Source organism: Diplodia corticola (genome assembly GCF_001883845.1).
Source record: "Diplodia corticola strain CBS 112549 chromosome Unknown scaffold1, whole genome shotgun sequence".
NCBI classification, from domain to species: Eukaryota; Fungi; Ascomycota; class Dothideomycetes; order Botryosphaeriales; family Botryosphaeriaceae; genus Diplodia; species Diplodia corticola.
In genome coordinates this window covers 514,363-541,558 of record NW_017971480.1, presented here as the reverse complement: position 1 = coordinate 541,558, position 27,196 = coordinate 514,363, and the positions used below count along the sequence as shown (strand labels likewise).

At 57.2% G+C, this 27,196-nt stretch overlaps 13 protein-coding genes across 13 annotated transcripts; 5 read left to right on the top strand and 8 right to left on the bottom strand.

The window, feature by feature from the left end:
- Nucleotides 1-150: 150 nt before the first annotated feature.
- Nucleotides 151-2,833, bottom strand: BKCO1_1000161 (uncharacterized protein; the record flags this gene model as incomplete). Its single annotated transcript, XM_020269528.1, has 6 exons — nt 151-1,320; nt 1,409-1,454; nt 1,519-2,099; nt 2,151-2,450; nt 2,497-2,616; nt 2,678-2,833. 6 exons carry the CDS (start codon nt 2,831-2,833, stop codon nt 151-153), a joined length of 2,373 nt encoding a protein of 790 aa, XP_020135398.1.
- A 384-nt stretch (nt 2,834-3,217) lies between these two features.
- BKCO1_1000160 (uncharacterized protein) lies at nt 3,218-3,675 on the top strand (the record flags this gene model as incomplete). The annotated part of the gene is made up of 2 exons (XM_020269527.1): nt 3,218-3,522; nt 3,579-3,675. The coding sequence occupies 2 exons, from the start codon at nt 3,218-3,220 to the stop codon at nt 3,673-3,675; spliced, it is 402 nt and encodes a 133-aa protein (XP_020135399.1).
- A 73-nt stretch (nt 3,676-3,748) lies between these two features.
- On the bottom strand, nt 3,749-4,778 carry BKCO1_1000159 (coiled-coil domain-containing protein 25; the record flags this gene model as incomplete). The annotated part of the gene is made up of 5 exons (XM_020269525.1): nt 3,749-3,895; nt 3,952-4,205; nt 4,258-4,361; nt 4,591-4,630; nt 4,706-4,778. The coding sequence occupies 5 exons, from the start codon at nt 4,776-4,778 to the stop codon at nt 3,749-3,751; spliced, it is 618 nt and encodes a 205-aa protein (XP_020135679.1).
- A 590-nt stretch (nt 4,779-5,368) lies between these two features.
- On the bottom strand, nt 5,369-6,320 carry BKCO1_1000158 (ubiquinol-cytochrome c reductase iron-sulfur subunit; the record flags this gene model as incomplete). Its single annotated transcript, XM_020269524.1, has 4 exons — nt 5,369-5,550; nt 5,635-5,785; nt 5,839-5,927; nt 6,035-6,320. The coding sequence occupies 4 exons, from the start codon at nt 6,318-6,320 to the stop codon at nt 5,369-5,371; spliced, it is 708 nt and encodes a 235-aa protein (XP_020135678.1).
- A 339-nt stretch (nt 6,321-6,659) lies between these two features.
- On the top strand, nt 6,660-7,277 carry BKCO1_1000157 (appr-1-p processing protein; the record flags this gene model as incomplete). The annotated part of the gene is made up of 1 exon (XM_020269523.1): nt 6,660-7,277. The coding sequence occupies one exon, from the start codon at nt 6,660-6,662 to the stop codon at nt 7,275-7,277; it is 618 nt and encodes a 205-aa protein (XP_020135677.1).
- A 574-nt stretch (nt 7,278-7,851) lies between these two features.
- On the bottom strand, nt 7,852-8,521 carry BKCO1_1000156 (stress response rci peptide; the record flags this gene model as incomplete). Its single annotated transcript, XM_020269522.1, has 2 exons — nt 7,852-8,336; nt 8,464-8,521. 2 exons carry the CDS (start codon nt 8,519-8,521, stop codon nt 7,852-7,854), a joined length of 543 nt encoding a protein of 180 aa, XP_020135676.1.
- A 604-nt stretch (nt 8,522-9,125) lies between these two features.
- BKCO1_1000155 (chorismate mutase) lies at nt 9,126-10,043 on the bottom strand (the record flags this gene model as incomplete). The annotated part of the gene is made up of 3 exons (XM_020269521.1): nt 9,126-9,203; nt 9,257-9,899; nt 9,973-10,043. 3 exons carry the CDS (start codon nt 10,041-10,043, stop codon nt 9,126-9,128), a joined length of 792 nt encoding a protein of 263 aa, XP_020135675.1.
- A 354-nt stretch (nt 10,044-10,397) lies between these two features.
- On the top strand, nt 10,398-12,532 carry BKCO1_1000154 (mitochondrial division protein 1; the record flags this gene model as incomplete). Its single annotated transcript, XM_020269520.1, has 3 exons — nt 10,398-10,502; nt 10,559-12,202; nt 12,257-12,532. 3 exons carry the CDS (start codon nt 10,398-10,400, stop codon nt 12,530-12,532), a joined length of 2,025 nt encoding a protein of 674 aa, XP_020135674.1.
- Nucleotides 12,533-13,041: 509 nt separating this feature from the next.
- On the top strand, nt 13,042-17,403 carry BKCO1_1000153 (dna-directed rna polymerase; the record flags this gene model as incomplete). The annotated part of the gene is made up of 1 exon (XM_020269519.1): nt 13,042-17,403. The coding sequence occupies one exon, from the start codon at nt 13,042-13,044 to the stop codon at nt 17,401-17,403; it is 4,362 nt and encodes a 1,453-aa protein (XP_020135673.1).
- Nucleotides 17,404-18,104: 701 nt separating this feature from the next.
- Nucleotides 18,105-18,639, bottom strand: BKCO1_1000152 (rho-gdp dissociation inhibitor; the record flags this gene model as incomplete). The annotated part of the gene is made up of 3 exons (XM_020269518.1): nt 18,105-18,235; nt 18,289-18,337; nt 18,394-18,639. The coding sequence occupies 3 exons, from the start codon at nt 18,637-18,639 to the stop codon at nt 18,105-18,107; spliced, it is 426 nt and encodes a 141-aa protein (XP_020135672.1).
- Nucleotides 18,640-19,058: 419 nt separating this feature from the next.
- On the bottom strand, nt 19,059-21,329 carry BKCO1_1000151 (uncharacterized protein; the record flags this gene model as incomplete). The annotated part of the gene is made up of 2 exons (XM_020269517.1): nt 19,059-20,662; nt 21,230-21,329. 2 exons carry the CDS (start codon nt 21,327-21,329, stop codon nt 19,059-19,061), a joined length of 1,704 nt encoding a protein of 567 aa, XP_020135671.1.
- Nucleotides 21,330-22,000: 671 nt separating this feature from the next.
- Nucleotides 22,001-23,467, top strand: BKCO1_1000150 (apses transcription factor; the record flags this gene model as incomplete). Its single annotated transcript, XM_020269516.1, has 5 exons — nt 22,001-22,067; nt 22,159-22,367; nt 22,422-22,584; nt 22,641-23,379; nt 23,434-23,467. The coding sequence occupies 5 exons, from the start codon at nt 22,001-22,003 to the stop codon at nt 23,465-23,467; spliced, it is 1,212 nt and encodes a 403-aa protein (XP_020135670.1).
- Nucleotides 23,468-24,869: 1,402 nt separating this feature from the next.
- Nucleotides 24,870-26,431, bottom strand: BKCO1_1000149 (kinetochore protein nuf2; the record flags this gene model as incomplete). Its single annotated transcript, XM_020269514.1, has 4 exons — nt 24,870-24,989; nt 25,051-25,965; nt 26,018-26,284; nt 26,342-26,431. The coding sequence occupies 4 exons, from the start codon at nt 26,429-26,431 to the stop codon at nt 24,870-24,872; spliced, it is 1,392 nt and encodes a 463-aa protein (XP_020135381.1).
- Nucleotides 26,432-27,196: the final 765 nt, after the last annotated feature.

Genomic DNA, 27,196 nt, shown 5'->3' with positions numbered 1-27,196 from the left:
CGGGTCGTTTTTCTCACCGAGCAGTCTCAATTTACTGTCTTGATATTCGTAAGGTGCAATTATAGCAATTGTTACGGCAAAGGTGATTAAAGCCTGGCATGACCTGATGATATGATCACACTGGGCAGGGACACTATCCAGCAAACCGCCTCAGCGGTAAGCATCTCCGTTTGCGGGCCTGTAGTCATAGTAATGTGTACGAGGTGGCGCCCGATACTCATGGCCGCTGTCGGGCTGCACTCGAAGTCCCACTGTGCCGGGGTCGTATGTGTGCGCAACTCTCATGCGAGTTGGACTGGGTGCCATATCATAGCCCCGTGATGCATGAGGGTTGGCAATCAGACGTTCTGGCACAACTGGAACACGAGGCCTTTGCGATGGACCTGGAGAATCGACTGTTGCTACCATATGACTGGGGCCAGAAGGCCTCTCATCAATCCTTCTGCGAATAGAAAACGGAGGTCGATCATCATGCCCATCAAGTTGGCCCGGGATCCAGTCACCGGACCAACGCTTTGAGGGAACTGATTGCTCAAATATCTGTTGGTCAGCATTGTGACGCAAGGATACTGGAGCATTCGATAGACGATCGCCTGTGAGACTCGGTTGCTGCAAGCTTCCCGATCTACTGCCAGGAACACCGACTTGCAATACAGTCCCGAGCTCGCGACGGCCTTCCGTTTGTCTTGCGTACTTGGGGGAATAGAAAGGGGACGGTTCATTTTTCCCTGCCGTCCTGACTTTGTAGTTGGCATCATGCTCCATTTGGCGGCGGCTGCGATATCTCTCATCAATGGAGAGGCTGCTGGACTGCATGCGCCTAGTCTCAAGGGGTTCCACTGTAACGGGCTGGCGGCTGCCCATATGAAAATCGCCGGGTACACGCCCTGGACTGTCTGTCAAATCTATGACGGGTGCTGGCGGCATGCACCTGGAAGTTTCATCCACGGCATGCGTTCTTCGGTATGGCGGAAGCATCGTCCGCCCGTGCATAGAGGGCTCTGGCATGAGAGATCGCTCCTGATGTGAGACATAGCGAGGTCTCTCATTGCCCGTTGTTGGAGTAGCTGGGCTTGGCTCATCCTTCTCAATAGAAGGAACAACATCTTCAGGGCGGGGCTCGCCACGGTGGTGCGAACCATGTTCAACCCTGTCAACCACATGATGCGAGCTATGACTTTCTGCTGTGGGGAGGCGTCCACTGATGAAGTGACGAGGGGCATGCTGTCCACGAGAGGGCTCGGCAGCATACCTAGCAGCTTTAAACAACTGGAAGTTATCATAAGGGTCCTGTTCCGCGTTGCGGCGATGCATGGAAGGCTGTTGCGAGCACCGCTTGTGAGTAAGAAATTTCGCAGGAATGCGGAGTTAAACTGCTACACGATTGGCTCGAGCCAGAACCACTTACCTCGGCTTGTTGAACTCGCTCACGATACGGCAACTCGTAAGGTACACTGTTGTCGGAAGGTCAGAAAACCCCAGCTTGTACCCAAACCATCCCTGAGGGCGTCAACGCACCGTTTGTAAAGGTCGTATGCCTGTGGCGTCCGAGGGACCGGGATTAGACCATGGGGAGACGCTGTCGAGGGTGCTGCTTCTTGGTGATGAGTAGTGAAATAAGAGACTGGTCTCTCATGCAGCCGATCATAGCCATGTCTAGGTGAAGATAGCGGTTCAATGAGTGACCTGGGTCTGGGCGCTGCAGTAGCATGTACGTTGGCCATTGCGAGACGACCACGAGGCATATTCCCGACAGATGGGCTGATGGCTGCAGGCGGTGCATATCCCTCGCTGGACTCCGAGTCAGACTCCATGCCATCGTCTTGCTCGTCACCAGCATCACTGTCATCGAGGACAATGACTTCGCGAAAGTCGTCTTCCATCTCGACAACATCATCATCCTCGTTCAGGTTTTCGCCGCGCCATGTGAGGATTTTCTCGATGCATGGGTTTTCCACGGACTTGCGAGCCTGAATGTAACCGACTTCCTTGAGTAGTTTGTCATATTCGGTGTGCTTGTGCCGCACGTGGGCAAGCACTGCCATCTGTACGCGCCGCTCCAAGGAGAGGTTTGTCGCGTTACCTACCCTTTTGGCACCCTGGCAAGAAAGGTTAGTGGATGCCGTACTTACAAAGACGGAGGCTCATACTTCGGCAAAGGCGTGCTCTACGATGGCTTCCAGCGAATCCTCGGGCATCTTTGGGAACAGATCCCTCATGGCGGCCCGGACTTGGTCTTCCTCGCTGAGATTTGTGTGTTGCTTGAGTCTGCGGCCCAGGCCCCGGGTGAAGCCTGAGCCGTTTTTGGAGCGCGGTCTGGCACCGTTGACATGGATGCCAAGCCACTCCATGGCCAGGTCGACGATCTTGTTGGGGAAATAGAAGCCCAGCCTGTTCACGTGAAACGAGATCTTCTCCGGGTCTGCTGTGGCATTGTTTTTGGGGGGCGCCTTGGCGTGTCAATGAGGGGCTTGCAAGTCAAGGCGGAATCCTTACGGAAACGGAGTAAGCCAGCTCGCCACGCTTGCGACAGAATTCTTTGCACTGCGCCGAAAGCTTTGCGTTCCCAAAGCCGATGAAAGTGTAGCCTGGCGGGGCTTGCTGGTCAAAGGTGGCCTAGACAATGACAAGATCAGATTGCGCGGGAGCACAAGGGATGAGAGATGAAGAGACGGACGGTCAAACGGAGCTTCTTCCTCTTCTGCGTCACCGACTCCAGCACGACCTTGTAGGCGTTCTTCCTGCGGCGTTTGTGCGGCTGCTGCTTTGAGAGGGACAATGCCGAGCCGTCTGCCGGGTGCGCCGACGATGCGCGACTACGTATTCTTCCCATGATGGCGACTCCTGGGCGCCGGCAACATGCGGCCCGGGGCAAGAATGCTGCTGGTTGAGGTTAGTGGGCAAGACACACGACAGAGGCCTGCGGCAGCAACGCTCTGCGGTCGGCACTATGCGCGCTCGCAGCAAGCAGTGAGCGGCGGGGCCAAACGCGCGGGAGCGGCGGTGGCGAGCGGGAAAAGCGAGCAAACGTCGAGATGCGGAGGTGAGACGAAGTTGCGCAGCTTGAGTAGACCATCGGGTCGCGACGGGCGTGCACGGGCGCCGGAGGGAGGCGGCCTAATTCCGGCATCAGGTCGACGCGTGAACACCGGCCACCAAGGTCCTCAGTCGCGCTGCACCTGGCCTCCGACCGCTGGCCCACTGGCCCACTGGCGCAATGCCCGCCACCGACCGCGAGATCCTGCGCGCCTACCGCCACCTCTACTCCTGGGGTCTCCGCGCCGTGCAGTACTCGAAGCCCGCCCGCTTCACCCTTCGCGACCGGCTGCGACGCATCTTCCGCACAAACGACCGCGCCGCTTTCGACCAGCGCCGCATTGACAACACCCTGGAATTCCTCCGCGGCGCAACACGAGAGAGGGGTCTTGAGCATCGCCTCGTCAAGCGCTTGATCCATGTGTGGTGGCTCGAGGATTGCTGGAAAAGCAACACCCGATACTTGAACACCTGGAAATCCGGCAGGTGCGCCATCTCTCCCCCGCAGCATGGTCCAGGCCGGTGGCTGACGCCCGGAACAGAAGGAGGGATGAGATCAGGATTGCGAGGACGCTCTATGACCCTTTTAACCACAAAATACGCATGTTGAACGAGACCATGGGTATGTGCATCCAGTAGCTTGCCGGGCTCACTTCATTCGCTACACGGCACCGGCGCTGGTCTCGCAACATGCAGCCTCCTGGTCACTTAGCTACATGAAGTCATCGAGGAAATCCTCGTCCCGGTCCTGGTTGCTCGACTGCGCCACTTGGTCATCCGCATGCACATCGTCGTAAGCATGATCCCTCTGCCATGCCAGCTCCTTGCGCTCCTTGGCAATGCGCGCTTCTTCCTTCTTCTGCATCGGCCCGAGTGCGTTAGCAAGGAATGCAGGTCGCGGACGCATGGACTCACCCGCTCCTGCTGCGACGCGCGGTCCTTCTTCCTGAGTTCACTCTGTCTATCTTCCTTTTCCAGACGCAAGTCTGGGAACTTCTCAACTTTGGTTTTGTTGAGACGGTTGATGATGGGGTTCTCGCGCTCTACAACATGGATGCGCTTGACCTTCTTGTTGTCCTTGAAACCGACCTGGCCAACTGCCATGCTGCCGTCCTTCTTCAGGTTGGACCATGGCGTGTAGATAACAGTGATGTTGTTTTTCTTGTTACCTGCGAAGCTTAGTAAACGTAGATATGCATCGTGGAAAAGAGATGAGCGTACCCTCAATCGAGTTCGCCTTGGTCAGCTGTGCACAGTCCTTCAAAAGCTCTTCAGCCATGTTGTCCCAGGTTTCGCCCTCGCGAAGACGGACGTAGATGTGCGCACTGGAAAGGTTGTCGACGTGGAACTAAGTTATCAATCATGTTGGCATTTCAGCGCCCCCACAGAAGGATACAACCCGCGATTGCCCGGCATGACGTACCCTAGAGTCTATCAGTTCACGTTGCAATACCGGATGAGCAAAGCAGTGGACTTCGGGCTGTGAAGCACACCGGCAGCGGACACGATAAGAAGCCACCACCGCAGACACCACGAAAAGCTGCAAGAACTCACCAGACATCCTCTTCCCAGCCGAATTTTATCAGCTCCTCATCTGTTTAGTGGCCATCCGATCAGCGACATCTCGAACGGTTTCTCCAAGTCACGTTGGCTGTCGTGAGCGACGTACTCTCAACCTTGTCTTTGCCGACGTAGATGAACGCCGCCGGCGACACGACGTTGCTGGTGAAGTAGTAGACCATGCTGGGCAAGCTCGTGCCTTGCTTTTCGCTTCAAAGTGTCGATCCGAAAGGAAGGGAAGGGCTCGGTCTTTGGAGGCCGAGTGGAGCGGCTGCAAGGTGTGGTTATGGTCACTGCCTGAAATTCTTTAGCGCGGGGTGCTGGCGCAAGCTGATTGGCCGCAATCCTCACGCACATGGTGCGTTCGGTCGGTCAATTCCTCGACGGTGATCAATCTTGTCTCGTGGTTTGGCACTGGATAGGAATAGAATCTCTTGGGCGAATCCATGCCGTCTTTTTACCGCATCCTGCCAGGGGCGCTTGCATTGTTCCGTGGTCTCGAGTCTAATTGAGCCATTACTGTGCTAGTGACTCGTCTTATACAGTCTTCAGCATTCTCACGCGAATAAATGCGCGCCAACAAAGGAAAAAAAGTGATATGACTATACAAATGCAACCCCCTCGCTCTTCCTCGCTCTATGGTGCCAAGGAGAAGAGTAGCAGAAGCATAACGACCAAGGCTGGGTGGCCTCTCCAATCCCAGCTATCAACACACGTCTGTCTCCCTCCATCTACGTGCTCTTGGAAATCACGTCCCTCCGGATAACTTTCTCTAACCGATGACCACCTTGCCCTCCTCAGGGAAGCTGTACTCGGGAACCTCAAGGTTAAGAGGAGCGGGACCCCTGCGGATACGGCCTGAGATGTCGTAGTGGGAACCGTGGCAGGGGCAGAACCAGCCGCCAAAGTCGCCAGCTTCGCCAATGGGGACGCAGCCAAGGTGAGTGCAAACACCTAGCGAGCAAATGACGTTAGTAGGTCGTCGTCCCGAATTTTCGGCGGGCTCAGCCGTGACCCTCCGATTATCGGTTCACGTACCAAGCATAATCAACCATTCGGGCTTCTGCACACGGTCGCTGTCGGGCTGAGGATCCCGAAGAGATTGCCACTTGGCGCCCTCGGCCTCCGAGATCTCGTCGCTGGTGCGGTGGCGGATGAAGACGGGCTTGCCTCTCCACTTGATGATAACCTGCGCGACGGCTCAACAGCTGATACCCTAACAAACAGGCTTGCCGCACTTACGTTCTTGCCCTCGGGGATGGCCCCGAGGTCAATCTCAACCTTGGCCTGGGCCAAGACATCGGCAGAGGCGGACATGTTGACAAGGAAGTCTGACGGGTGCCAGATTAGCCACAGCTCCAATGCAACGTCTCATCACCCCAATCCCTGATATGTGGTTCCCAGATATCCATCTGCCCGATGCAGGAATGCTACCCACCTTGCACGGTGTTCTTCGCGCCCATGGCGGACAGCGCACCCATAGAGCCGACCATGAAGTACTGGATGACCCTGTTGCCGGTCTCGCCGCTGCTCGAGCGGTACTTCTTCCAGGCGGCGGTGGGGATGCTGGTGGTCTTCTGGGCGCCCTTGAAGGGGTTCTCGAAGGAGGCGGATGAGGCAGGGCGGGCCTGCACGGCAGTTGCGGCGGCAGCGCGCACGGCAGGCAATTGCGAGCGCGCGGCGGTCCGGGCCAGGGAGCTGGCGGTCGAGGCGAGTACCGGCATGGTGGTTGAGCGGAGAGGCGAGCGGGGTTGGATGGAGGCGGGTGGTGCGGAGGATGGGGATGCGACGCTCGAGGGCGAGGTTCAATGGTGTCAATGGCAAGAGGTTGCGATTTCTCCCGGCTGATCGGGCAAGCTCTCATTGGCTGGAGCGCGCACGTCCCTTTATTTACACCCAACCCTGCTCCGGCTTGACGGGAGCTTCACGCCTGCTGACACATGACTACCCTTCACAGCTTTTCTGCACACTGCTATCGCGCAACTTCGCTCCTCAGACCAATCCTCTCGTGTCGCCGCCGGGCCGACTTCAGTATCTCTCGGCTCACAACCCTTCCCTCGGCAATGCCGCCGAAGACGGCCTCACAGCAGGTCGGTGCTTACGACAACGAGCCTGACCTTCTAGGAGTCGCTCGGAACAAGGAAAGCAATGCTACCGTACGCTCCTCCGAACGGGGCACTCTCAACGTGGAGGAGGTTGTTGGCGACATATTTGACGCACCACCCAACGCCGTGCTCATACATGCCTGCAACTGCATCGGTGACTGGGGCGCGGGCATCGCTGCTGCTTTCAAGAAGCACTACCCTTCAGCCCACAGAATTCACAAGGAGTTCTGCAAAAATGGCCCAGATGGCAAAGCCGACCCCGCAACAGCGCAGCTGATCTCACCTGTGAACGGCCAAGCGCGCCGCCACTATGTTGGCTGCCTCTTCACCAGCGTACACTTCGGCAAAAAGAGAGACTCACCAGAATTGATTCTGGAGAACACGGGTCCGGCGATGGAAGATCTGCTGAGGCAGGTTGCCGAAGAAAGCCAGACAAGGGAAGTCACTGAGCTGCGCATCTGTAAGATCAACTCCGGGCTTTTCCAAGTACCTTGGGAGGATACGGTGAAGGTCCTGCAGAACATCAAGCTTGAGCCAGGAATGCCCACTACCGTTACTGCTTTTGATAGACCATGATATTACAGCGGGATAGGGTCGAGGGTTTACTACCTTGGCATCTTCCACTCTCTCTGGGGTAGATTTTACGGCCGAGTTCAATTATATATCCACAGTTCCGAATCAGGAACCTATCTCCCGGTTATGGTTTTAATCAATATCCTCTTTCACGCTCAAATACTCGCCGCCGATCGTGTACCACGGAACTTGTGATTGTCCCTGTGAATTCACTCTTTGCGGAAAGGATCTTTGACTAGCAGCATAAGACATTATTAGAGCTATGGGATGAGCAATGATGTCAGTAAGACCTACAAAGTTGTGGAGCAATGTTGGGGGTTTCCTCTATCGGGATTAGCCACTCCACTGGATTGCGAACCATAGCATTCGATCAAAGAGAAATGGCAACGATTAATAAGATGCACCGATCACAAAACTCAAAACCACGAATAATGCTCGATACAAATGGATGATCAGCTGATCATCCGTTCCCACCGGCTTGAATGCAACGCCTCAAAAAACTCCTTATGCCGTCGCCAGAGCCTGGACCCGTTCGCCTCCGGCTACCGGTTGTCTGTCTGACCGGTCGCGGTCACTCTTAATCGTGCGTCTGGACTTTGTGGTCGCCCTTGACAGCCTCCGCATACGTCGGCGGGGGCTGGCTCGCACTACCCTCGCCACCATCGCCAAGCTGGGGTCCCTGCGGTGGCGGCGCGCTGCTGCTCTTCTTGGCCGCCGACCTTCCCTCCTCTGCCCAGGGGTTCTCGATGCCGCTCTGCTGTCCGTGGAACTGCTGGCTCGGGATCGCGCCGTAGCTTGGGCCGGCGGGGTGACTGCGGTACTGTTGCTGCTGACTGTTGCTGCCTCTCGACGGAGGGGCCCGGCGGCCGTCGGTGTTGGTGTGCGCGACGTAGTAGTAGGTGACGTTGCCGTCTTCCGCGTTGGCCACACGTTCGTACTCGTCGCGATCCGGATACGCCCAAATGATGTACCAGGCGTGCAGGAGGCCGGGGAGGAGGCCGAGGCAGCAGAGAGCGATGTTGACAAGTGAGTCGGCGCTGCACACGCCGCGCTTGACCCAGACTGTTTGCACCGGCAAGTGTTAGCTCTGAGATTCGGCATGGAGGGGAATGTGGCGGGTGCGTTGATGCTGTGGATGTGGGTGCCTGTGCGCGCGTGTGCTGCGGGGATGCTCGGTGGAGAGACTGACCTGCGACGGGTGGGAATAGGAGGGCCAGAAGGGCCAGAAATATGTCGGAGCCGCACATAACGACGGCTGTCTTAGATTTTGCTCGGATTATGCGTTGCAGGCGGTGGTGTTGAGGTGATCAGAAGAGCAGACGGTGGTGCCTTGCAGGTCGGGTGTCTGGGGTAGGCAACTGGCGCATGACAAGGGCGATGACGCAGAAGCGCGTTGCACCGCCACACTCGTGCATTCGGCCTGCTTCTACGTCCGTACGACGACCTTGCTTCGGCGCGTCACGGGATGCTCATACCAGCTTATCGTTGTCAAGTAGGCCAGAGGCCTGTGCAAATGCGCGTAGAACGATGCAGTCGTTTCGGTCGCTATCAAGTTCTTGCGAGCAGGTCGATTAGGGCGGGCCCTTTCACTATTAATTGATCCCCACAGGACAAAGGAAAACGACTATTAGCGCCCTCTACCAGTATCAACTTGCGTTCAACTACTCAGTCAAAGACCACACGAGGACGAGCACATTCGGCATCCTTCACTCTACTTTTTACGTCTTTTCGCCCTGCTTGTCATCTCGACAGTATTTAGGTATTCGTCATGAGAACAGGTCCCTTATGTTCTTCGCGAGTTTCGTCTACGTCCATAGCAAGCAAGCATGAACTCATAAATCAAGCATCTCGCTATTCCCACTGAGTGCCTTTTAGGCGTTGCATCAGGTACTCCACCTCTACATCTTTCGTGAGCGGGATGACATAGTCCTGTTCCAGGCGTCAGTGATTGATTCTTTTCCGTGCTCTGGATCGTCGCCCACCTTATACATGGCCACGACAGCGTCCACGTTGATCTTGGGCGGCGCAGCGGTAGGGTTCTCAGGGTCATTCCCGTAATTAGTCGCCTTCTTGCGGAGTCTCTCCAACACCTTCTTCTCCACCGCAGCATCAGTGATAGCCTCGTCGATGCCCTTTCGATCCTCTGCCTTGATGAGCTTCACAAAGCGGTCCGTCTCCTTCCTGAATTTGGATTCGGCGACGAATTTGCCGTAGTGAATACGGCGTGACAGCGCCTGCAAGCAGGCAATGTCATTCACCGCCGTGGAACCAAAGTGCTGGCTCGATTCATTGCCATCGGCCTTGGCGCAGGCGGCGGGGAGGATGTTGCTGATGTACACCTCTTTCAGCCTGCCGTTGACATTCACGTCGTTGGGATGGAGGACGGGCGGGTAGTCCAAAGGCTTGAGGATTGGCGAGAGCAGAGCTTCGGGAAAGAAAGGATATTCGTCCGGAGCTTGGTAGCGGCGAACGCGCGAGTGGACCTTCTCTTGCTCGCAAAGGAGCCAGTCCAGGAAGCTCAGAGGGCTGTCGGGAACCTGGATTGCGCCGGGGGTGTAGATGGAGCGGTTGAGCGGGAATTGCACACGCTCGATGAGGTAGACGGTGATGGTGTCCTCCAGACGGCTGCAAACGCGAATTAGCGTTGGCGTGGCTGCGAATTGCAGCGGGCGCTCAGATTGCGGGGTTTTTTACACACATCAGAGTCGAGCGGATGTTGGCCAGGTCCAAGACCTGGTCGGCACTGGTCAGACCTACGGCGGTATCCATGTTTGGGGGAGACGGCAGCTGGGCGCGGAGGAGGGCGTCGAATGGCTGGGGACCATGACGAGCGTGCAGCGGGTACCTAGCGACTTGTTGTTGCGCGGTGCCTTCTGCTGCCGCGCCGAGCGAGTCGCGCGCGCACGAGGGCTGCGGGCGGGACCGAGGCCGGGATGGGTGCAGCTTGACGCCTGCCAGCTTCACTTGTTCCAAACACCACCAACACGCCCTCCGCATACGCCAGGCGCCTCCGTGGCCCCCCACATCTGTCCCGCGACCACGAGAGGAGCCATGTTCGCCGCCTGTTGAGTCCGCAGCGTATCGCCACCGTGTGTTTTTTGAGCACCCATCCCACCGCCATCCATGGCAAACGCCGCCGCCGGGGAACGCGAGCCTCGGGGCAGGTCAGGCCCACGCCCCAGAGCGCTTTCCGAGGACTTTGATGACGACGATGACTTTGGCTCGACCGTATGTGCCCTGCAGCGGGAGTCAATTGCGCGTGCTGCCCTCTAACGTCACAGCAGTCAAGACATCTAGAGGCTTTTGGGCGAAAAGTCACCGCGACCGCAAACCACCTCATCGGCCCGCTGGGAGAAGCCGGCGTCAGCCAGCACTACCACAATGCTCTCGGCGAGATCCACCGCGAGCTACGGCGGCCTGGTATACAACGGTCCGTCTTCAACCTCGCGCAGGCTACACCAAGAGAACTTGTGCGCTCCAAACTGTCCGTCTCCGAGATCCAACAACGCGCCTTGACCTATCTCCCCGACGAACTCCTCGCCGATATACCGGATTCCAGCCCGACATACTCGCTTTTCCAAGGGTTTCAGGCTACCGTACCGGAGGAAGAAGAAAAAGCACAAAAGAAGAGGCACGGACCGCGTCATAACTCGAAAGGGCAGCGCTTGATTGGCGGCCAGGACACGGATGATGAGAATGTGCCGCCGTCGCTGCAAAAACTGAAGAACGAGAAGTCTGGTTTGGCTCATCGCCTGGAAATGATGAGTGTGCGGAAAAACATGTGCAGCACAGAAATTCGGGAAATTGACAACAAGATTTACAACCTGAATACAATGCGCAAGATAGTCCTCGACAGGCTTGCGACGTTAGAGGACGAGGAAGCGGAGCTTGAGCATGAGCTGAACGACGTGGAGAACAAACTTGAGGACATGCAGGAGGAGCTTGAGGACCAGGCTGCTCTGTCGCAAAAGTCTCCGGTAACGCCGGTCGCACCCGATTCGGACCACAGCAACGAGGGCTCTCCTGGATTTATGTCGGAGTCTATTTATGAGAAGCTGCCATCGCGGTCTCCCAGGACTGGCAGGAAACGGAAGACTCACCGACGGATATCCATGCCTGTCCTGCATGAGCACCTGGAGCCGGGCTCTAAGATCAAGGAGCTTGCCGGGCATACGGACATGGTGACTGCTTTGGATTTTGACATGCCTTTCGGAACCATGGTGACTGCGGCCTTGGACGACACGGTGCGCGTTTGGGATCTGCACGCTGGGCGTTGTATGGGAATGCTGGATGGCCATCTGTCATCCGTCCGCTGCCTTCAAGTCGAGGATCACATCGTCGCGACTGGATCTATGGATGCAACTATCCGTCTTTGGGATTTGAGCCGCGCCGAATACGCTCCCCGCGATAACCGCATCAACAAGGATGGGGAGGAGGACGACGAGGATGCATTGGGGTTCGAGAACCCTGAAGATGCCCCGCCGCCGCCACCGCCGACTAGCATGCAGGAGTGCCCGCTGTTTACTCTCGATGCACATGTTGCGGAGGTCACAGCTTTGCACTTTAGGGGTGATACCCTTGTGTCAGGCTCGGCTGATAAGACTCTGCGCCAGTGGGATCTGACCAAGGGGCGATGCGTGCAAACGTTGGATGTGCTTTGGGCAGCTGCTCAGGCATCGTCCACCATGGCGCCGACGGACGGGTGGCGGCAAACAGGGCGCGTGCCGGATGCGTCTGCGGATTTTGTTGGCGCCGTGCAGTGCTTCGATGCGGCTTTGGCGTGCGGTACTGCAGACGGCATGGTTCGTCTGTGGGATCTCAGGAGCGGCCAGGTTCACAGGAGCCTTGTAGGCCACACCGGCCCAGTGACGGCCCTGCAGTTCGACGATGTGCACTTGGTGACTAGCAGTCTTGACAGGAGTATTCGGGTAAGTCGGCTTCGGACGAGATGGTATGCGGGACACGGGTTCTAACGGAAGCAGATTTGGGATCTCCGGACTGGATCGATTTTCGATGCGTATGCGTACGACAACCCGGTCACAAGCATGGCGTTCGACACCCGGAGAATCGTGGCGGCAGCGGGTGAGGATGTGGTCAAGGTGTATGACAAGACGGACGGTAGACATTGGAATTGCGGACCTGGAGCAGTGGAGGAGGAACCGCCGGCGCCGCTTTCGACCATCGAAAAGGTCCGCATCAGGGAAGGATACTTGATCGAAGGCCGCAAAGATGGCGTTGTTGGTGTTTGGTCGTGTTAAACCAGCCTGGCGCGGGGTGGGGGATTTGTACAGTACAATGGCATATTTGCAGGCGTCGTTGATGCTGTAGGCACATTAGCGGGACAGACATGCTTACTTGTACGAATTCGAGACGCTTCAAGATTCTCCCCTCGCACGCCGGAATTGCGCACAAGCACTGTTGCATACCCAAGTTCTGGTGCAACAACGAGCGAACCTGCCCGTACCAGGCTACCCGTAGTAGGTAGCGGGGCGGGGGTGCCGGGCGGCCCGGGCGTCAGGGCGTCATGGCGTCACGTGCAAACGGGCCGAAGCTGGGACCCACGCCAAAGCTTTGGCAGGCAGCCCGGTGGCAGGTGCGAGCTCGTCTGCATCTTTTTTTGCCTGTACATTCTTCCCGCCCAGGGAACTCCCGCCACCCGCAATCCCTCCAGTGTGGTCCTTCTCTTGTTCATACAATACCCAATCTCTTCTTCCTGCTTGTTCCTTGCGCGTCTTCTTTCTTGCACGTTCCCGCGTCCGTCGCCAGTATGCTCGCGCAAGTTGCGCGACGCCGCTCACAGCGCGACGCACGCCGCCTCTCGCGCGTCGCAGACCAGCTTTACCTCCCATGGCTTTGTCCGGCCTTGTTCAGAGGCAATGCCTCGCTCGGGCCTATTGCTCGCGACCCAGGCAACCGAGTTGCGCAACACAAATCACGCACAGCAGCTAGCTCACGCTCTCGAACCTTGGCCACCGCCGCCGCCGCCGAAGCCCTGAACGAGACCAAAGCCCCCCATATCTTCGACCAAATGCCTCAAGGCCACCTGTCCCGCGCGCGGGGCTCGCAGACCTCCGATGACTCCATGCCCTTGTCCACATGGAAGGATGCACGACCGCTGGTCATCCACACTGCAACGACTGCGCCGCCGCCACGCCTTAACTACTTCAATGGCATCGGTGGCGATCCGGTAGAGCTGCACTCGAACCTGCAAGCCTGCCTGCGCGTCGGGCGCCTCGACCGGGCCGCGGCGCTGTTGCGGCGGCTGCGCGAGTTGTATAACCCAACGGCGCCGGAGCTGGTCGAGTCTAACAACATGTACTTGCTGCAGCTGATGGATCGCGTGTGGGCTAAGCAGCCCGGGTACACGATGAACACTATGAGCTCGTGGTTTGAACATGAGATGAGGGATAACGACATCCCGCCGAACTCGGTGACATACACGTGCATGCTGCGCACTGCAATCCTGATCCTGGACGGAGCCAAGAGGGAAAGGCTGATCAGGCGGTATCTGTGGCTCGCGGAACAGTCCGGGGAGCTGAACAGCGTGCTTACGAATGAAGCATGGTCGGATGATGAGTACTCGATACTGGCAGACGTCAGGCCAGACCTGATCGGGGAGGAACTGCCGGCCGACTCGGAGGGGCCAGAACGTGCCGAGCTTTTTGGAGAGACAGTACCGCGGCCAGCCCTTTCCAACGATTTCATTCCGGAACTTAGACCCATGGAGCAGAAAGGCGCTGGCCTGAGAACGGTCAAGGCGGCTCTGTCAATCTTCTCGAATCCAGAGGAGCTCGAAAAGGCTCTTCCTTATCCCCACGATCTCCCTGGATACACCAAGGAAGAGAAGGATCACATATACGCGCGCATGCGGCAAGATCGTCTGGAAGAGGACACTGTGGATGCAGCCATTGACAGGTGGCGTGAGGAGCACCAGAACATGCAGAAAATGGGTATCACCTCGGCGTTGCAGACTAAGCCGATGGAAGCTCTCATGTGGCAGTGGTATAGCGCCATGGTGCCGCTGTTCAAGCAGGAGTTAGAAAACGTCAAGACGGTCTACGAGAGGACAGACGCAATGAGTGGCAATGCCGAACAAGCGGTGACGGGTCCGTTCCTAGAAGCGTTCACTCCGGAAAAACTGGCCGCAACGTCGCTCATCGTCACAATTTCCAACTTCTCTGCCCCTGATCAATTCAATGGCATCAAGGTTGCGAACCTTGCCATGGCAATCGGAAAGCAGCTGGCAATGGAGCACAGCCTAATGGTAGCCCAGAGCGTCCAATCGAATCTTTCAATCTACAAGACGACTTCGGCCCGCCGTCTCAGGACTCTGCTCAAGTATTCCAAGACGGTAGATCCGAACCAGACGAAGCCCTCGGAAGACACCCAGGACGGAGAGGATGTTTCCAAAAACTACGAGCGTCTGAACGACCTGGAATGGGCGCCTGCAATCAAGGCCAAGGTGGGAGCTCTGTGCTTGTCAAAGATCCTGGAGGCTGCCAAAATTCCGATCACACGTGAGGAGAAAGAGACTCGAAGGCAGCTTACTGCTACTGAACCAGCATTCCATCATGCCACGACGTATGTGTCTGGTCGCAGGGCTGGCGTGGTTCGAGTGCATGAGAAGGTGCTGGAGAAGCTCAGGAGAGAACCTCTCCGTGGTTCTTTTGGCACAAAGTATCCCATGGTGGTGGAGCCTCTGCCTTGGACGGGATACAGGAAAGGAGGGTTTTTTCGCTACCCAGAGCCAATCATCAAAGAAAAAAGGTCGGACGATGCCCAGCGCATCTATGCCCAGGCAGCAATCGAGAAGGGCGATATGGATCAGGTCTTAACCGGTCTTTCTGTGCTCGGTAAAACGCCATGGAAGCTCAATAGGGACGTGTTCAAGGTGGTCGTCGAGGCCTGGAATACGGGTGAGCCCGTTGCGGGGATTGCGCCGGAGAATCCCAAGATCGAATGCCCACCAGAGCCAGGCGAAAACGCCACGAGAAAACAGATTGCCCAATGGCTTGCCGAGAAGAAAACAGTTGATAATGCGAAGAGCGGCTACCATTCGCAGCGTTGTTTCCAGAACTTCCAGCTCGAAGTCGCTCGCGCGTTCAAGGACGAAATCTTCTACTTCCCGCACAACATGGACTTCCGTGGCCGCGCCTATCCCATCCCCCCGCTGCTCAACCATCTGGGTGCCGACCTTGCACGTGGCTTGCTTACTTTTGGAAAAGGCAAGGAATTGGGCGCTGTCGGGCTCTCGTGGCTCAAGATCCATCTTGCGAACGTTTTTGGATACGACAAGGCCAGCTTGAAAGATCGAGAGGCATTCGCCATGGAGCACATCCAGGACATATATGATTGTTGTGAGAAGCCATTGACTGGCCGAAGATGGTGGCTTCAAGCTGAAGACCCATGGCAGTGCCTTGCCACCTGTTTCGAGCTGAAGCACGCCCTTGATTCTCCCGATCCTTCGAAATACGTGTCGCATCTACCGGTCCATCAAGATGGAACCTGCAACGGTCTTCAGCACTACGCCGCCCTTGGTGGTGACAAGGCCGGCGCCGCACAGGTCAACCTGGAACCCGGTGACAAGCCTTCAGACATCTACTCTGCTGTGGCTGGGCTCGTCAAAAACTATGTTGCCAACGACGCGAAAACAGGCCACAAGTTTGCAGGGATCTTGGATGGGAAGATTACCCGCAAAGTTGTCAAGCAGACGGTTATGACGAATGTCTACGGCGTTACTTTCACGGGTGCGCGCCTGCAGGTTATCAAACAGCTCGAAGACATCCTCTCTGATGCCGAAAAAAAGGTAGGGTTGTTCCAAATGGGTGGATATGTCGCGAAGTTGATCTTCCAAGCCTTGGGCCAAATGTTCAACGGTGCGCAAGACATTCAGGAGTGGCTAGGAGCATGTGCAAACAGAATCGCCACGGCCCTCACACCCGAACAAATCGACATGATCGCAGAAGCCACGTCAACTCCTGGCGCCAGCATAGAGCCGGTTCCTGACCCGCGTTACCGTCAAAGAAAGTCCCAGTCGAGGAAGAAGAAAACCCTTACGAGAGCAGACATTATGTCGCAGTTCCGCGCTACCGTCATCTGGACCACGCCTCTCAAAATGCCTGTTGTGCAGCCCTACCGCCGGACGGCAACGCGCGAAATCACCACTGTTCTCCAGTACCTTACAATCGTCCAGCCCCAGACTAGTGACACTGTGGACAAGCGCAAGCAACTTCAAGCCTTCCCGCCTAATTTCATTCATTCGCTCGACGCCACACATATGCTTCTCTCGGCGCTCAAGTGCAACGAGATCGGCCTCTCGTTTGCCTCCGTCCACGACTCCTTCTGGACGCACGCCGCCGACGTCCCGCTCATGAATCGTGTTCTGCGCGACGCATTCGTGCGCATGCACTCGGAAGACATTGTGGGCCGGCTACACGAGGAGTTCAGCATTCGTTACCGGGACTGCATGTATCTCGCGTCGATTCCGTCAAAATCGCCCCTCGGCCAACGCATCATCGCGCTGCGCAGGGATGCCGCCATCGCCAAGCGGAGAGAGTCGCGGTTGGGTCTAGCACTGATCGACGAGCTCCTGGCCGAGCGCGAGCGTCAGCGCCTGTTGAACAGCGAGGACGAGGAGGAGCGCGCGCGGGGCCGCGCCATGTCCACGCCCGCATCGCTCTACGAAGCCGCCGGCGGAGACGAGCTGGTCGGGGTCCAGATGGGCATCGACGAAGAGGTGCACGTCACCCGCTTGGGCGACACGGCCGACGACGCCGTGAAGCCCGCATCGCGCGGCACGAAGAAGAAGAATGCCGCCGCCGGTGCCGCCGCCGCCGCCCCCACCACCAAAGACATTTTCGAAGACGACTCGGACGCGATGGCGGAAGAGACCAGCCGCGACGACGACGACGACGACGCCGAGCTGCTCGAGGCCATCATGGGCGAGGAGCACTCGTCTGCGGAGGATGCCGACACCGCCGAAGAGCAACGGTCGAGGAAGCCGCGGCAGGCGCAGCGTTCCAGGATCAATTTCGTCAAAATCTGGCTGCCGGTTCAATTCCCGGACGTGCCCAAGAAGGGCGATTTCGACGTCAGGCGGTTGAAGGACAGCACGTACTTCTTCTCGTAAGAGAGGGGAGGAGAGAAGGAGGAGGAGGGGTGTGTTGTGTTGTTGCTATGAATCTCGAACTCTTGATCTTTGTCTTGATTTTATAATTTCGGGAAGCTTGGGTAGGTAGGGGTGCCATTGTATGTATGTACGTTTGGAGTTTGACAGAGCATTTTCACGGAGTTCCTGCCGGATGAGGCAGGGTGGGGAAACCCCACCAGTGTACGGTATAGACGAGGGGAAATCGAATCGGGGCTTTGTATCATCACCATTCTGGCGGTTTTATAGAATGCAGTCGACGGCATGTTGAAAAAAACCACGCAGCTCAATAGAACTTCACATAAACGGACAGTTTCGATATTTCTAGAACCCCTGTAAAGGATTGGATATACCCGCTAGGGCTGTCTGGTTTCCGGTTCGTTCTGCCCATGCCGCATGATTCACAGTGAAGGTGGTCAATACGGAAGCATGTGAGAGAAAAGAGATTGCTGCCTCCCATTGGATGATTGTCCTGACGATAGTCTGGCAGAAGGAATGCTAAGTCGCTGTGCTCAGTACTAACTAGTAGTGGTAAAAAGGCCACCCCCCATCCATCAATCCAGATATTGGTCGACTGCAGGGAAGCGAGTGAGGAGGAAAAGAGACAGGAAAGAGTGTTGCAGTTGCCTCCATCCAATTCCTTTCCCATTCAGGTTCGACCATTTTTGCGCCCTTGAAAACATCTACCAGTCCTTCTTGATGTCGAACGCCCACTCGAACTTGAGATGCGTCTGGTTGTCATCGTCAATGAATTTGGAAACGGCCGTGTAGTGGCCGCGAGCGATCATTCCCGAAGGAGCCACCTCAGGTTCGACTGTGACTTGCGTGAGTATAGAATGACAGGTTTCGGTATGGCATTACACGTACACTTCTTCTCGTAGTGGGGTTTATCAGAAGTGTTGGGGGAATAGCTGCCCTGCGAATAGTCAGTCATCAAGCCAGACCTTTGATTCCAGTACCTTTAGAACTTACAATCATCTCCTGCATTTTGTTGCTGACACCCATTCTCTTGACAACCTGAATGTACTTCAGGCCAGAAAGGATCTGATGCTGAACCTTGAAGATAGCTTTCATACGGAACTGAGCACCCTCTTTGATTGAGAAAGGCTTCTCCTTCAGATGATCAACAGCACCGGGTGCGGAAAGATCGATGATGATATCGGGACGGCCCTCGACCTTGAAAGAGCTCAGCATGGGGGGAACGTTAGGAGAGTCCATAGTTGAGTCCCTACCTCAAGGCCAAGGGACAAAATGATGACAGTACGGGGGTCATTGGGGTCCGAAAGAGTGTTGCCAGAACCAATACCCAAGGACTCCTTCCACTTGCGAAGCGACTCGTCATTTTGATCTGTCGGGACTCACGTCAGCAAACCAGCCTGGTCAACACGTGCCTTCCCATGTGCTTTTCCGGGTGCCATGACAGATAGAAATGTGATCTCTGAGGAACAGTCGCTGTGTCCAATGTCAAGGCTGATATAGTCCATGGCAAGGCCGCGTGTGCCCATTCGCTTCCGAGTAAATGGCGAATTTAAATCCAAAAAAGCCTTGGTCTTGAGCTTCCAGCTCCAAAGGAAACCCGTTCAAAGCCACAAGGTCACTTGTGCTTCGTCATACCTAGTGGCCATTCCCATTTTCCTTCATGAGCTTTTTGACGATGTTGCGCCTGGGGCTTTGGTTCTGGGTCCGTCTGAATCTTGGGTTATGAGTGGATCTGAAAATCTTATCTGCCGCCGAAGTCGTGAGGGGTTCTCTTCCTCTGAGGGGCTCTCTTCCTCTGAGGGGCTCTCTTCCTCTGAGGGGCTCTCTTCCTCTGAGGGCCCCTCTTCCTCTGAGGGCCTCTCTTCCTCTGGGGGCCTCTCTTCCTCTGGGGGTCGTCTCGTGTTTGGGTTTTCGGGTTGGTTTCCGGGTTGGTTTCCAGGTGGGTTGCCGGGTTGGTTTCCAGGTGGGTTGCCGGGTTGGTTTCCAGGTGGGTTTCCGGGTTGGCCTGCGGTGTGGTGTCGAAACGGGTGCCTTAAACGCTCTAATACCTGCCGAAGTCGTGAGGTCCCCCCTCCCACTAGGGGTTGGTTTCCAGGTGGGTTTCCGGGTTGGCCTGCGGTGTGGTGTCGAAACGGGTGCCTCAAACGCTCTAATACCTGCCGAAGTCGTGAGGTCCCCCCTCCCACGGGTTGGTTTCCGGGTTGGTTTTCGGGTTGGTTTTCGGGTTGGTTTGAGGCCGGGTGTTGAGTGGGGCCCGTCTTCGGTTCATTCGGCAAATTCACCTTCTGTTCCTCGTCTTGTAGCTTTCCGAGTTCACCTAGCACATTGGTCAAGGGAAGTTCAGCACCTCCCTTAGCTTCAATGCTCTCTTCTTCTCCAGTATGTTCACCGCCCTCGCCTTCAGTGTCGTCTTCCTCTTCAGCGTCTTCGCCTTTCTTTTTCCTGCTCTTGGGGGATGAGTTGCCCTTGCCTTTTTCACTGTCATCCTTTTTGCCAGAGCCATCGTCGCCAGAGCCGCCAGAGCCGCTAGAGCCGCTTCCTGACAGTCCCAGCTCTGGATTTCCTTCAGATTTGCCCTCTTTTCCGCTGGATTCCGCATCATGGCACCTTGAGTGGGTTTCCTTGGGTGGGTGCTTGCCGGATGTCTCCTCGCCTCCGTCGGACAACAAAGCAGGCTTGGCGTTTGGAACAGGGAAGATCTCTCTGCATGAAAGACCAATGAGATGGCCACACGCCGATTTCATATTGGGGATCTCGGTGACGGTGCCGGTTGAGTATAGTTCATAATCACCAAGATGTTCCTTGAATCTGGGCGGTCTGGTAGCGTTGGCTATAAGGTTCGAATGGATGGATGGACGAATCCGGCTTGGTATTGAGGCCGAGAATACCGTCGTGTAAAGATGATGTGCTCCTTTTAGTGGCTCCCGAGGTTGGGACGTGTTAAGAAGGGATCGCAGGCATCGCAGGTGCGAAGGCACGGTCATGAGTGCCTCGGTGTTCAAAGGCGGCGCTCGAGGAGAGACTGAAGCACTTGGGAACTGCGGTTCAAACGACTCTTGAGTAGGAGTGCCGTTTGTCTTGGGAGAAAGTGGCAAAGGCTGGACATGGCATTGCCGGCTGCGTTGCATCTGCGGGAGGCCCTCCATAGCAGCGGCAGAGCTGTAGATGTTGCTGGTGCAGGGAGTTCCGGGCGGCCCCAGAAGTGGGAAGAGACGGACTTGGCTGGGTAGCAATGGTTGCTTGACGGGTAGCGGATAGAAGACTATGCCGAGCGGGAGACGATGCCGAGTGAAGAGACGGAAGCGTAGGAAGACGATGGAGAGCCGGCCAGCTCTTGCAGAAGCCGGCGGCGGCGGCCGGTTGCTTCAAGCATCAGGAAGGCAGCAGGCGGCGCAACGTCGGACGGCGGGAGCGCGCGCCAATGGCGGCCACGGAAGCAGGTGCGGGTGCAGGTGCAGGTGCAGGTGCAGGGAAAGTCGAAGGCCTGCCGGCTGCTCTGCAGCCATGCTCGAGGAAGGCGGCAGGGGCAGTCGCGGCGGGCGGGCTAACCCAAAGGGCAAGTTTGAGCCTCACAGCAGAGGGTGAGCTTGCCAGTGAAGAAGGGCCGCGGCAGGTCTGTGCCCCCGGGCGTGGTCGCAACGGGAAGATCCAGGGTCCGAATCGAGGGCCAAGTCGGGCGATCTGCAGGCAGGGCAGGCCGGGCAGGCCGGGCAGGCCGGGCAGGCCGGGCAGAGAGGGCGTGCTGCTCCCGGCGGCGGGCAGGCAGCGGGCAGGCAGGTGGCACGGCACGGAGAAGCACATGGATGAGGCGGAGGGGGCGTCTACTCACCCAGCTGCTGATACTCGTCAATCGTCTTCTTCTCGCCGATCTTGAAGCCCTCGGTGTGCTCGGGGGCGAGCTCGTCGTCGTGGTGCTCGGCGCTGGACATGGTGGCGGAGATGGTGCGGTGCGGTGGCGGGCGAGGAAGGGAGTTGTGCTTGATGGAGGGGGAGAGTCGACACCAGCTCGAGAGCCCCTCTGTTTTGAGTTGCTCCGTTCTGCCCCACGCCGCAAGCCCTGGCCAGCCTTCACCGCCGCAGTCCAGAATCGAGCCCGACGCACGCCGCGTCACGTGCCGCGGCGCACCCAGCCCGCACCCAGCCCGCACGCCCGCGACGCCCGCGACGCCGACGGCCCCCGGCTGTGCCAGACGGCGCCCGCTGCTTGCGACTATTGCCAGCGCCGTCTGCACGTGAAGCCCGCGGCTGTGGTCCAATGGCGCCGCCAGCCCTGCCCGGCTCTGGTGCAGCCGCGGGCTCGGCTCGTTCCCCTTTTGTGCAAGTCACGGTGTGGGAGAGCAGGGGCGGCCGCACTGCGGAGCATCAAAGCTCGCCCTGTGTCGCGACCGCAACTCTGGTCATCTCGCGTTCGCGTCGTCCCCCCCTCAGCACCACCTGCTTCGCATATTCTTCGCCCGCCTTCGCACACCCGCCCCCCTCCGCGCTGACCACCCCCGTTGCCGCTCTTCTGCAGCCTCTGGACACCCTCCCACTCCCACCTGCGGCGCGTCCGTCAGTGAGCTCAACCACCCTCTGATCGAACTGTGCCCGCCCGCCCCCCATGGCCTCCACACGCTCCCTCCCCGAAGCGCGCAACCCGCTCGTCCTGCCCGAGCACACTCCGCCGCGTACGTGCAGCCCGCGCCCCAATGCGCCCTGCTCCGCCCTGCTCCGCCCTGCTCCGCCCTCCCGTCTGAGCTGCACTAACACCGCGCCTAGTCGAGATCCTCATCGAGCGCCGCCGTCTGGGCCAGACCAACCTGCACGTCAAGCCGGGGCAGGTCGGCGTGTCCAATGCGACCAGGGCCGAGAACCTTGGTCTGTTCGACTATGCCCATCTGCGCGTCCCGCTTCCCAAAGACCTCAAGGGCTCGGGCATCTTCAACCTGCAGAAGAACCAGGCTTACCCGGAGTCATATTTTCTAATGGTAAGGTTTCCCGGGACGCCTGGGTGCCGGACGGACGCTGATGGAGTCGCGCAGCGCCGCAGCAATGATGGCTACATCAGCGCGACCGGTATGTTCAAAGCCGCGTTCCCGTGGGCGTCCCTTGCAGAGGAGGAGACCGAGCGCACTCACCACAAGTCGCTGCCAACCGCTGGAGATGAGGAAGTGGCGGGCAATGTCTGGATCTCCCCGGACGACGGTATGTCCTGCCTTGGCCCAGGCACTGTTGGCACAACCGCTGATGGCATTCAACAGCTCTCTCGCTTGCCGATGAGTATGGCATGAAGGCTTGGATCGTGGCGCTTGTGGACCCCGCGCCAATTGAGAAGGGTACCAAGGACAAGGGCTCCCACGAGATTTCCACTCCGCCAAAGTTCATCGTTCCGGACAAGAACCAATTCTTTCCTCCGGCATCGGCCACCACCGTGCGCACTCGCGGCCGGGAGTTGCGCTCCGCCTCGCCCAGCAAATCGTCTCCGCGTAAGATCGCTTCTCCCCGCAAGCCACGCACGACAAGGAAGAGCGCGAGGGAAGCGCGTGAGGGGACGCCTAGTGCTCTGTCCAAGGAGCTCGAGTCTACTCCCGCGCCGTCGGAGCCGGCAGAATCGGTTAATGGCGAAGGGGCGTCGGTTGGAACCGATAAAGTTCGCGTCGAGGTAGACGAGACGGTGACGAAGGAGGGGGAGGTTGAGACCACGACGACCGCCGTCAAGGTTGATGTGCCTGCCGACCACCCGGAATTGCCGCTCCCCCAGAGCCCAGAGGAAATGGTTGCAAACGCACGCAAGATGGTTGAGGAAGCCAACAAAGCTGAGGGCAGCAGGAGCGCGCAGAAGCGCAAGGCAGATGACCTTTCGCCCAATGATGAGGATGCCGACGAGAGGTCCATGGAAGTGCAGCCGGTCAAGAAGACTAAGGTGCTAGAAGAGGAGCTGCGCAAAGAAAGGGTTCGATCGAAGGCGTTCATGGGATTGAGCGCAACTTTGGCAATTGGGTTTGTTTTCAGCTCATCGTTTTCAAAAAGATGGAATGACTAATGCGGCTGCAGTGCGATGATTCCGTTCTTCCAGAGCCTGCTGTAGTCTTGTCGTATACGCCGCGACGTGTTACAGGCCCTGGCTGGAAATACCACCATGCTGTGCAAGAACACCATCGTTGCGATAACTTGATACCACAAGACGATGCTTTATCAGTGGGCTGACCCAATTTTGCGATTTGCGGCTTTCCCTCTTTCTCGAGTATTTGGTCCGGGGCGTTGTTGGTCAAACGTGTCAGGGTTGGAATGTGCGCGGTACCCGGGGGCAAGATCTCTCTGACCTTTTTCCGACGGGCAAGTGGTGCAGGAAGGGTTTTTGTCATTCAGGTATCATCTGGTTTATAGTCTTTTAACCTTGTCCGCTTCCCCTCTTCATTTTCCCCGTTTTATAGCTCTGGCGCTCAAGCAGGCACGATGGAGCTGACAGGACCATCAATCGGAGAAGTAGTTCCACAAAGACGTTGTGAGAAAGAAAAGCACACGGAGCATGTTACTCGTATTGAGCCCTATAATCGTGCCGGCACCGCACGTCTGCCTTCCTCCACCAACGCTGTCTTGCCCCTTGCCCCTTGTCATCATTCGTTCTTTACTAGACGGGTGTATCTATGTACTTCACCACCGCTGCAGGGCGCTATCTGCTCGCTCATAGACATGAAATGCTACATGTCTGCTATAGGGACCTTTGACGGGAAGCAGGAACTGGTACCAGTAGCGGGAGCATGAAAAGGAGTGCCTTGCCTTGCTAAGTAGCCGCTAGCATGACTAGCATATCTGCCGGCCGTCCGAGGAATGTGCAGGGCTCATGCCGGATCAGAATCGAGTCGTTGCTGCATCGTTCCCGGCCCTCATTCCGCGCAGAGCCGTCTGCCCAGGATTCTGCTGCGCCCATGGGATTGGGCGCTAGCGAAGAATGTCGAAGAACGCATGGAGTGCGGTACTTGGTAACCTTATCTCGATCGGTGTATGGCGAGACCACACAAGTTACATGGTGTGCAGTCAATCTCCAAGAGCAGTTTTGTGCTGCAGGCAATGAAGCTGACCGCCATGCCACCAAGGCCTGCCTCATTCATGAGGCCGTCGTGAGTCGTTTGCCTCATTTGTTGCTTCATCGCTCGATTGGGCTTAGCTTAGTTTTTAGCAGATATCTGGACTGGAGAGTAGGTTCGATACCACATAACACCCAGATGCGGACTTCAGTAACTCAGTGGAGCGGCGCACAATGACGATTGGAAATGGAACGATATCTGTGTCACTTTGATGACGAAGGAACGGATGTTTAGATGAGAGTAAGGTAGAAAAAGGAACTTTCCAATTGTTCAAGCCCGCCGATGGTATCTACCCCCTCAATCGCCAAATAAACGCCAACTCGCTATCCTAACTAAATTCGTTTCCGTAAAGAGTCCACAAAGAATCCAACATGAAAAGCCATCAAATAGCAAGAACGCGGGTCAAGAGCCGAGGCTTTGGTCCATCTCGGTAATGTAAAGTTTGATGTGCGACTCCAGCTGCATGTACTGCTCGCGGGTGTTGTTGACCTCATTCTCGATGTTTTCCTTGAGGTCGGCCATCTGCACGGTATCGCTGTTAGTACATTACGTGTAGAGGTCCAGACGCGCAGTGTCAGCTTACCTTCTTCTCCGTCTGTTCGATTCTGACCCTCCTTCTCTCCATATCCCGGCTTTTCTCTCCCCGCTCCTCAGCCAGCTTCTTGTGCACAGACTTCAGCTCCTCCATACGCACCCGAGCGGCCTCTGCCTTGTCATCCGCGTTCTTGCGCAACTTCTCCGTGCGCGCGCTAACGTTGGCCAACTGCTTCGTGAGAAGCTTTTCTTGACGCTCAACATCTCGGACACTGTTGGAACGCTCGCTGAGCGCCTGCCTGTGTCGATCGCCTTTGGCCAACTCCTCCTGCTCTTGTCTAATGTCTTGCGCCAGGTCTCCCAAGAGACGCGTGCAGGCATCGACATCTTGCGTGACAGCCGTGAAGGTGTCCGTGGAGGTCTGAAGTGCGCGACCGCGTCGATCAAGTGCGTCGATCGCCGCTTTGTCGGCAGCCAAGTTCGCATTGAGGTCTTTGAGCGATGATTCCAGCACCGCTGGGCTCTGAGTCGTGTATGGCCGCAGCTTCGCGGCGTCCTGGCGCACATTCATCGTCTGTTCAGTCTTATTCTCCAACACGTCCCTGAGCCGCCGCTGCTCGTCCCTGAGCATCTCAAGCCTCTCGACGACTTTCTCCTGGCCCATCTTCAGGTCCAATAAGCGCTGCTTGAGCTCCTTCTGCCTCTTTTCCTTGGCAGCCATCTGCATCTCGGTTGTTTTGCGGCTCCTTTCGAGCTCGCGTAAATGGTTCTCCTTGTCCTGGTTCTCATTGTAGAGCTGATCGATGCGAAGCTTCGTGCGTTCCGATTTGTTGAGGTGCTGGTCAATTACGGTGGTTTGCGACTCGCGGAAGCGGATAAAGTTGATGGTGTAGGACAGGATTTTGACCAAGCGTTCGCGCGTGGGTTTGTAGAGATCTTGGAACGTGAAGTCATCAATACCGCACTGGCGAGCAGTTAGAACAGCGCTTTCGAAGAGGAGAGTTCAGCTTGCTCACCTCCATCAGCAGTTTCCTCATGATGACGAAGAAGCCCATCAGATCGCGAGTGTCAGGAGTGAAGATCCGGTCAGCCAGATCGTCGCCCGCCATGTCGTCCGCGGCGGCCTTCATTGCTGGCGCAACGACCTCCCGGGTCGTGTTCATGAGCAGCTCGGCGAACCATTCGAAGAGCTTCTGGATGTGCTGTGGGTTGGGCTTCTGGAGGTCGGCGATGCTGAAGTTGATGCCAATATCGGTGATGCAATTCGCGATTTCGTGGTCAGGCTGCATCCGTCATCAGCTGGTTGCGCAGCGTGAGGGCGATGTGAGCATGCGCCGTACCAAAGTGAAGGGGTCCTCCTTATGCTGGCGGCTGCGATTGCTGTTCATGTTGGAGTCGCGCGCCATGCTTATGCGTGGGTTGTAAGCCATACTCGGAGGTGCAACGCGAATCTGAACAGGTGGGGTGGACGTGTCTGCGCAAGCGTGGGCAAGTTGTGTTGTTGGGGGTCGGCCGTGCTGTTGTTTACTTTTCGCCTAAACCGACGGCCGTTGCTGCCCGGAAGTTTAGCCGGATCGCCACCTGGCTCTGCGGCTGCAGTTGGCGTTTCTCAGCAGATTACGTTATCGAGTACATGAGCCTTCATCACAACAACCCCATGAATATACCAACCTAGGTCCCTCCTTCGCCGTGTTGCTTAAGGGCCGACCGGACAACTACATGACTCACGTGATCTGGGATTCGGAGGTCCGAGAACCGGCCCATCCTAGGTACCCCGACGCCGCTCTCTGCCGATTGGGACTCATGGAAGCCGATCTATCGCAGCCAGCGAACATTCTGGCTCACTGGCCTCTGCAGCGTTGGAACGGACCAGCACGACGTAGGACGGGCACCGCCAGGAAACCGGCACTTCTGCCCTCCTCCGGCGGTTCATCATTTCCCGTCGGGGCAAGCCGATGCTCGTCTGCCCGCTGCTTGACGAAAGGCGCTTCCCGGCGTCGAGAGTCAGGCTTGTGCGGCCGAGTTCAAGGTTCTTGCTGGAGCTAGACTGCAGCCCAACCGTCACTGGCGTCTGTTCCTTGGCTGCAGAGAGGAGCAGAGTTTGATTGCGGGTTTGCTTCTTCATGGCAGCCAGCGCCTCTCGTCCACAGCACGGCACCGCGATTCCACAGCGCTGCGCAGACGGGATATTGCTT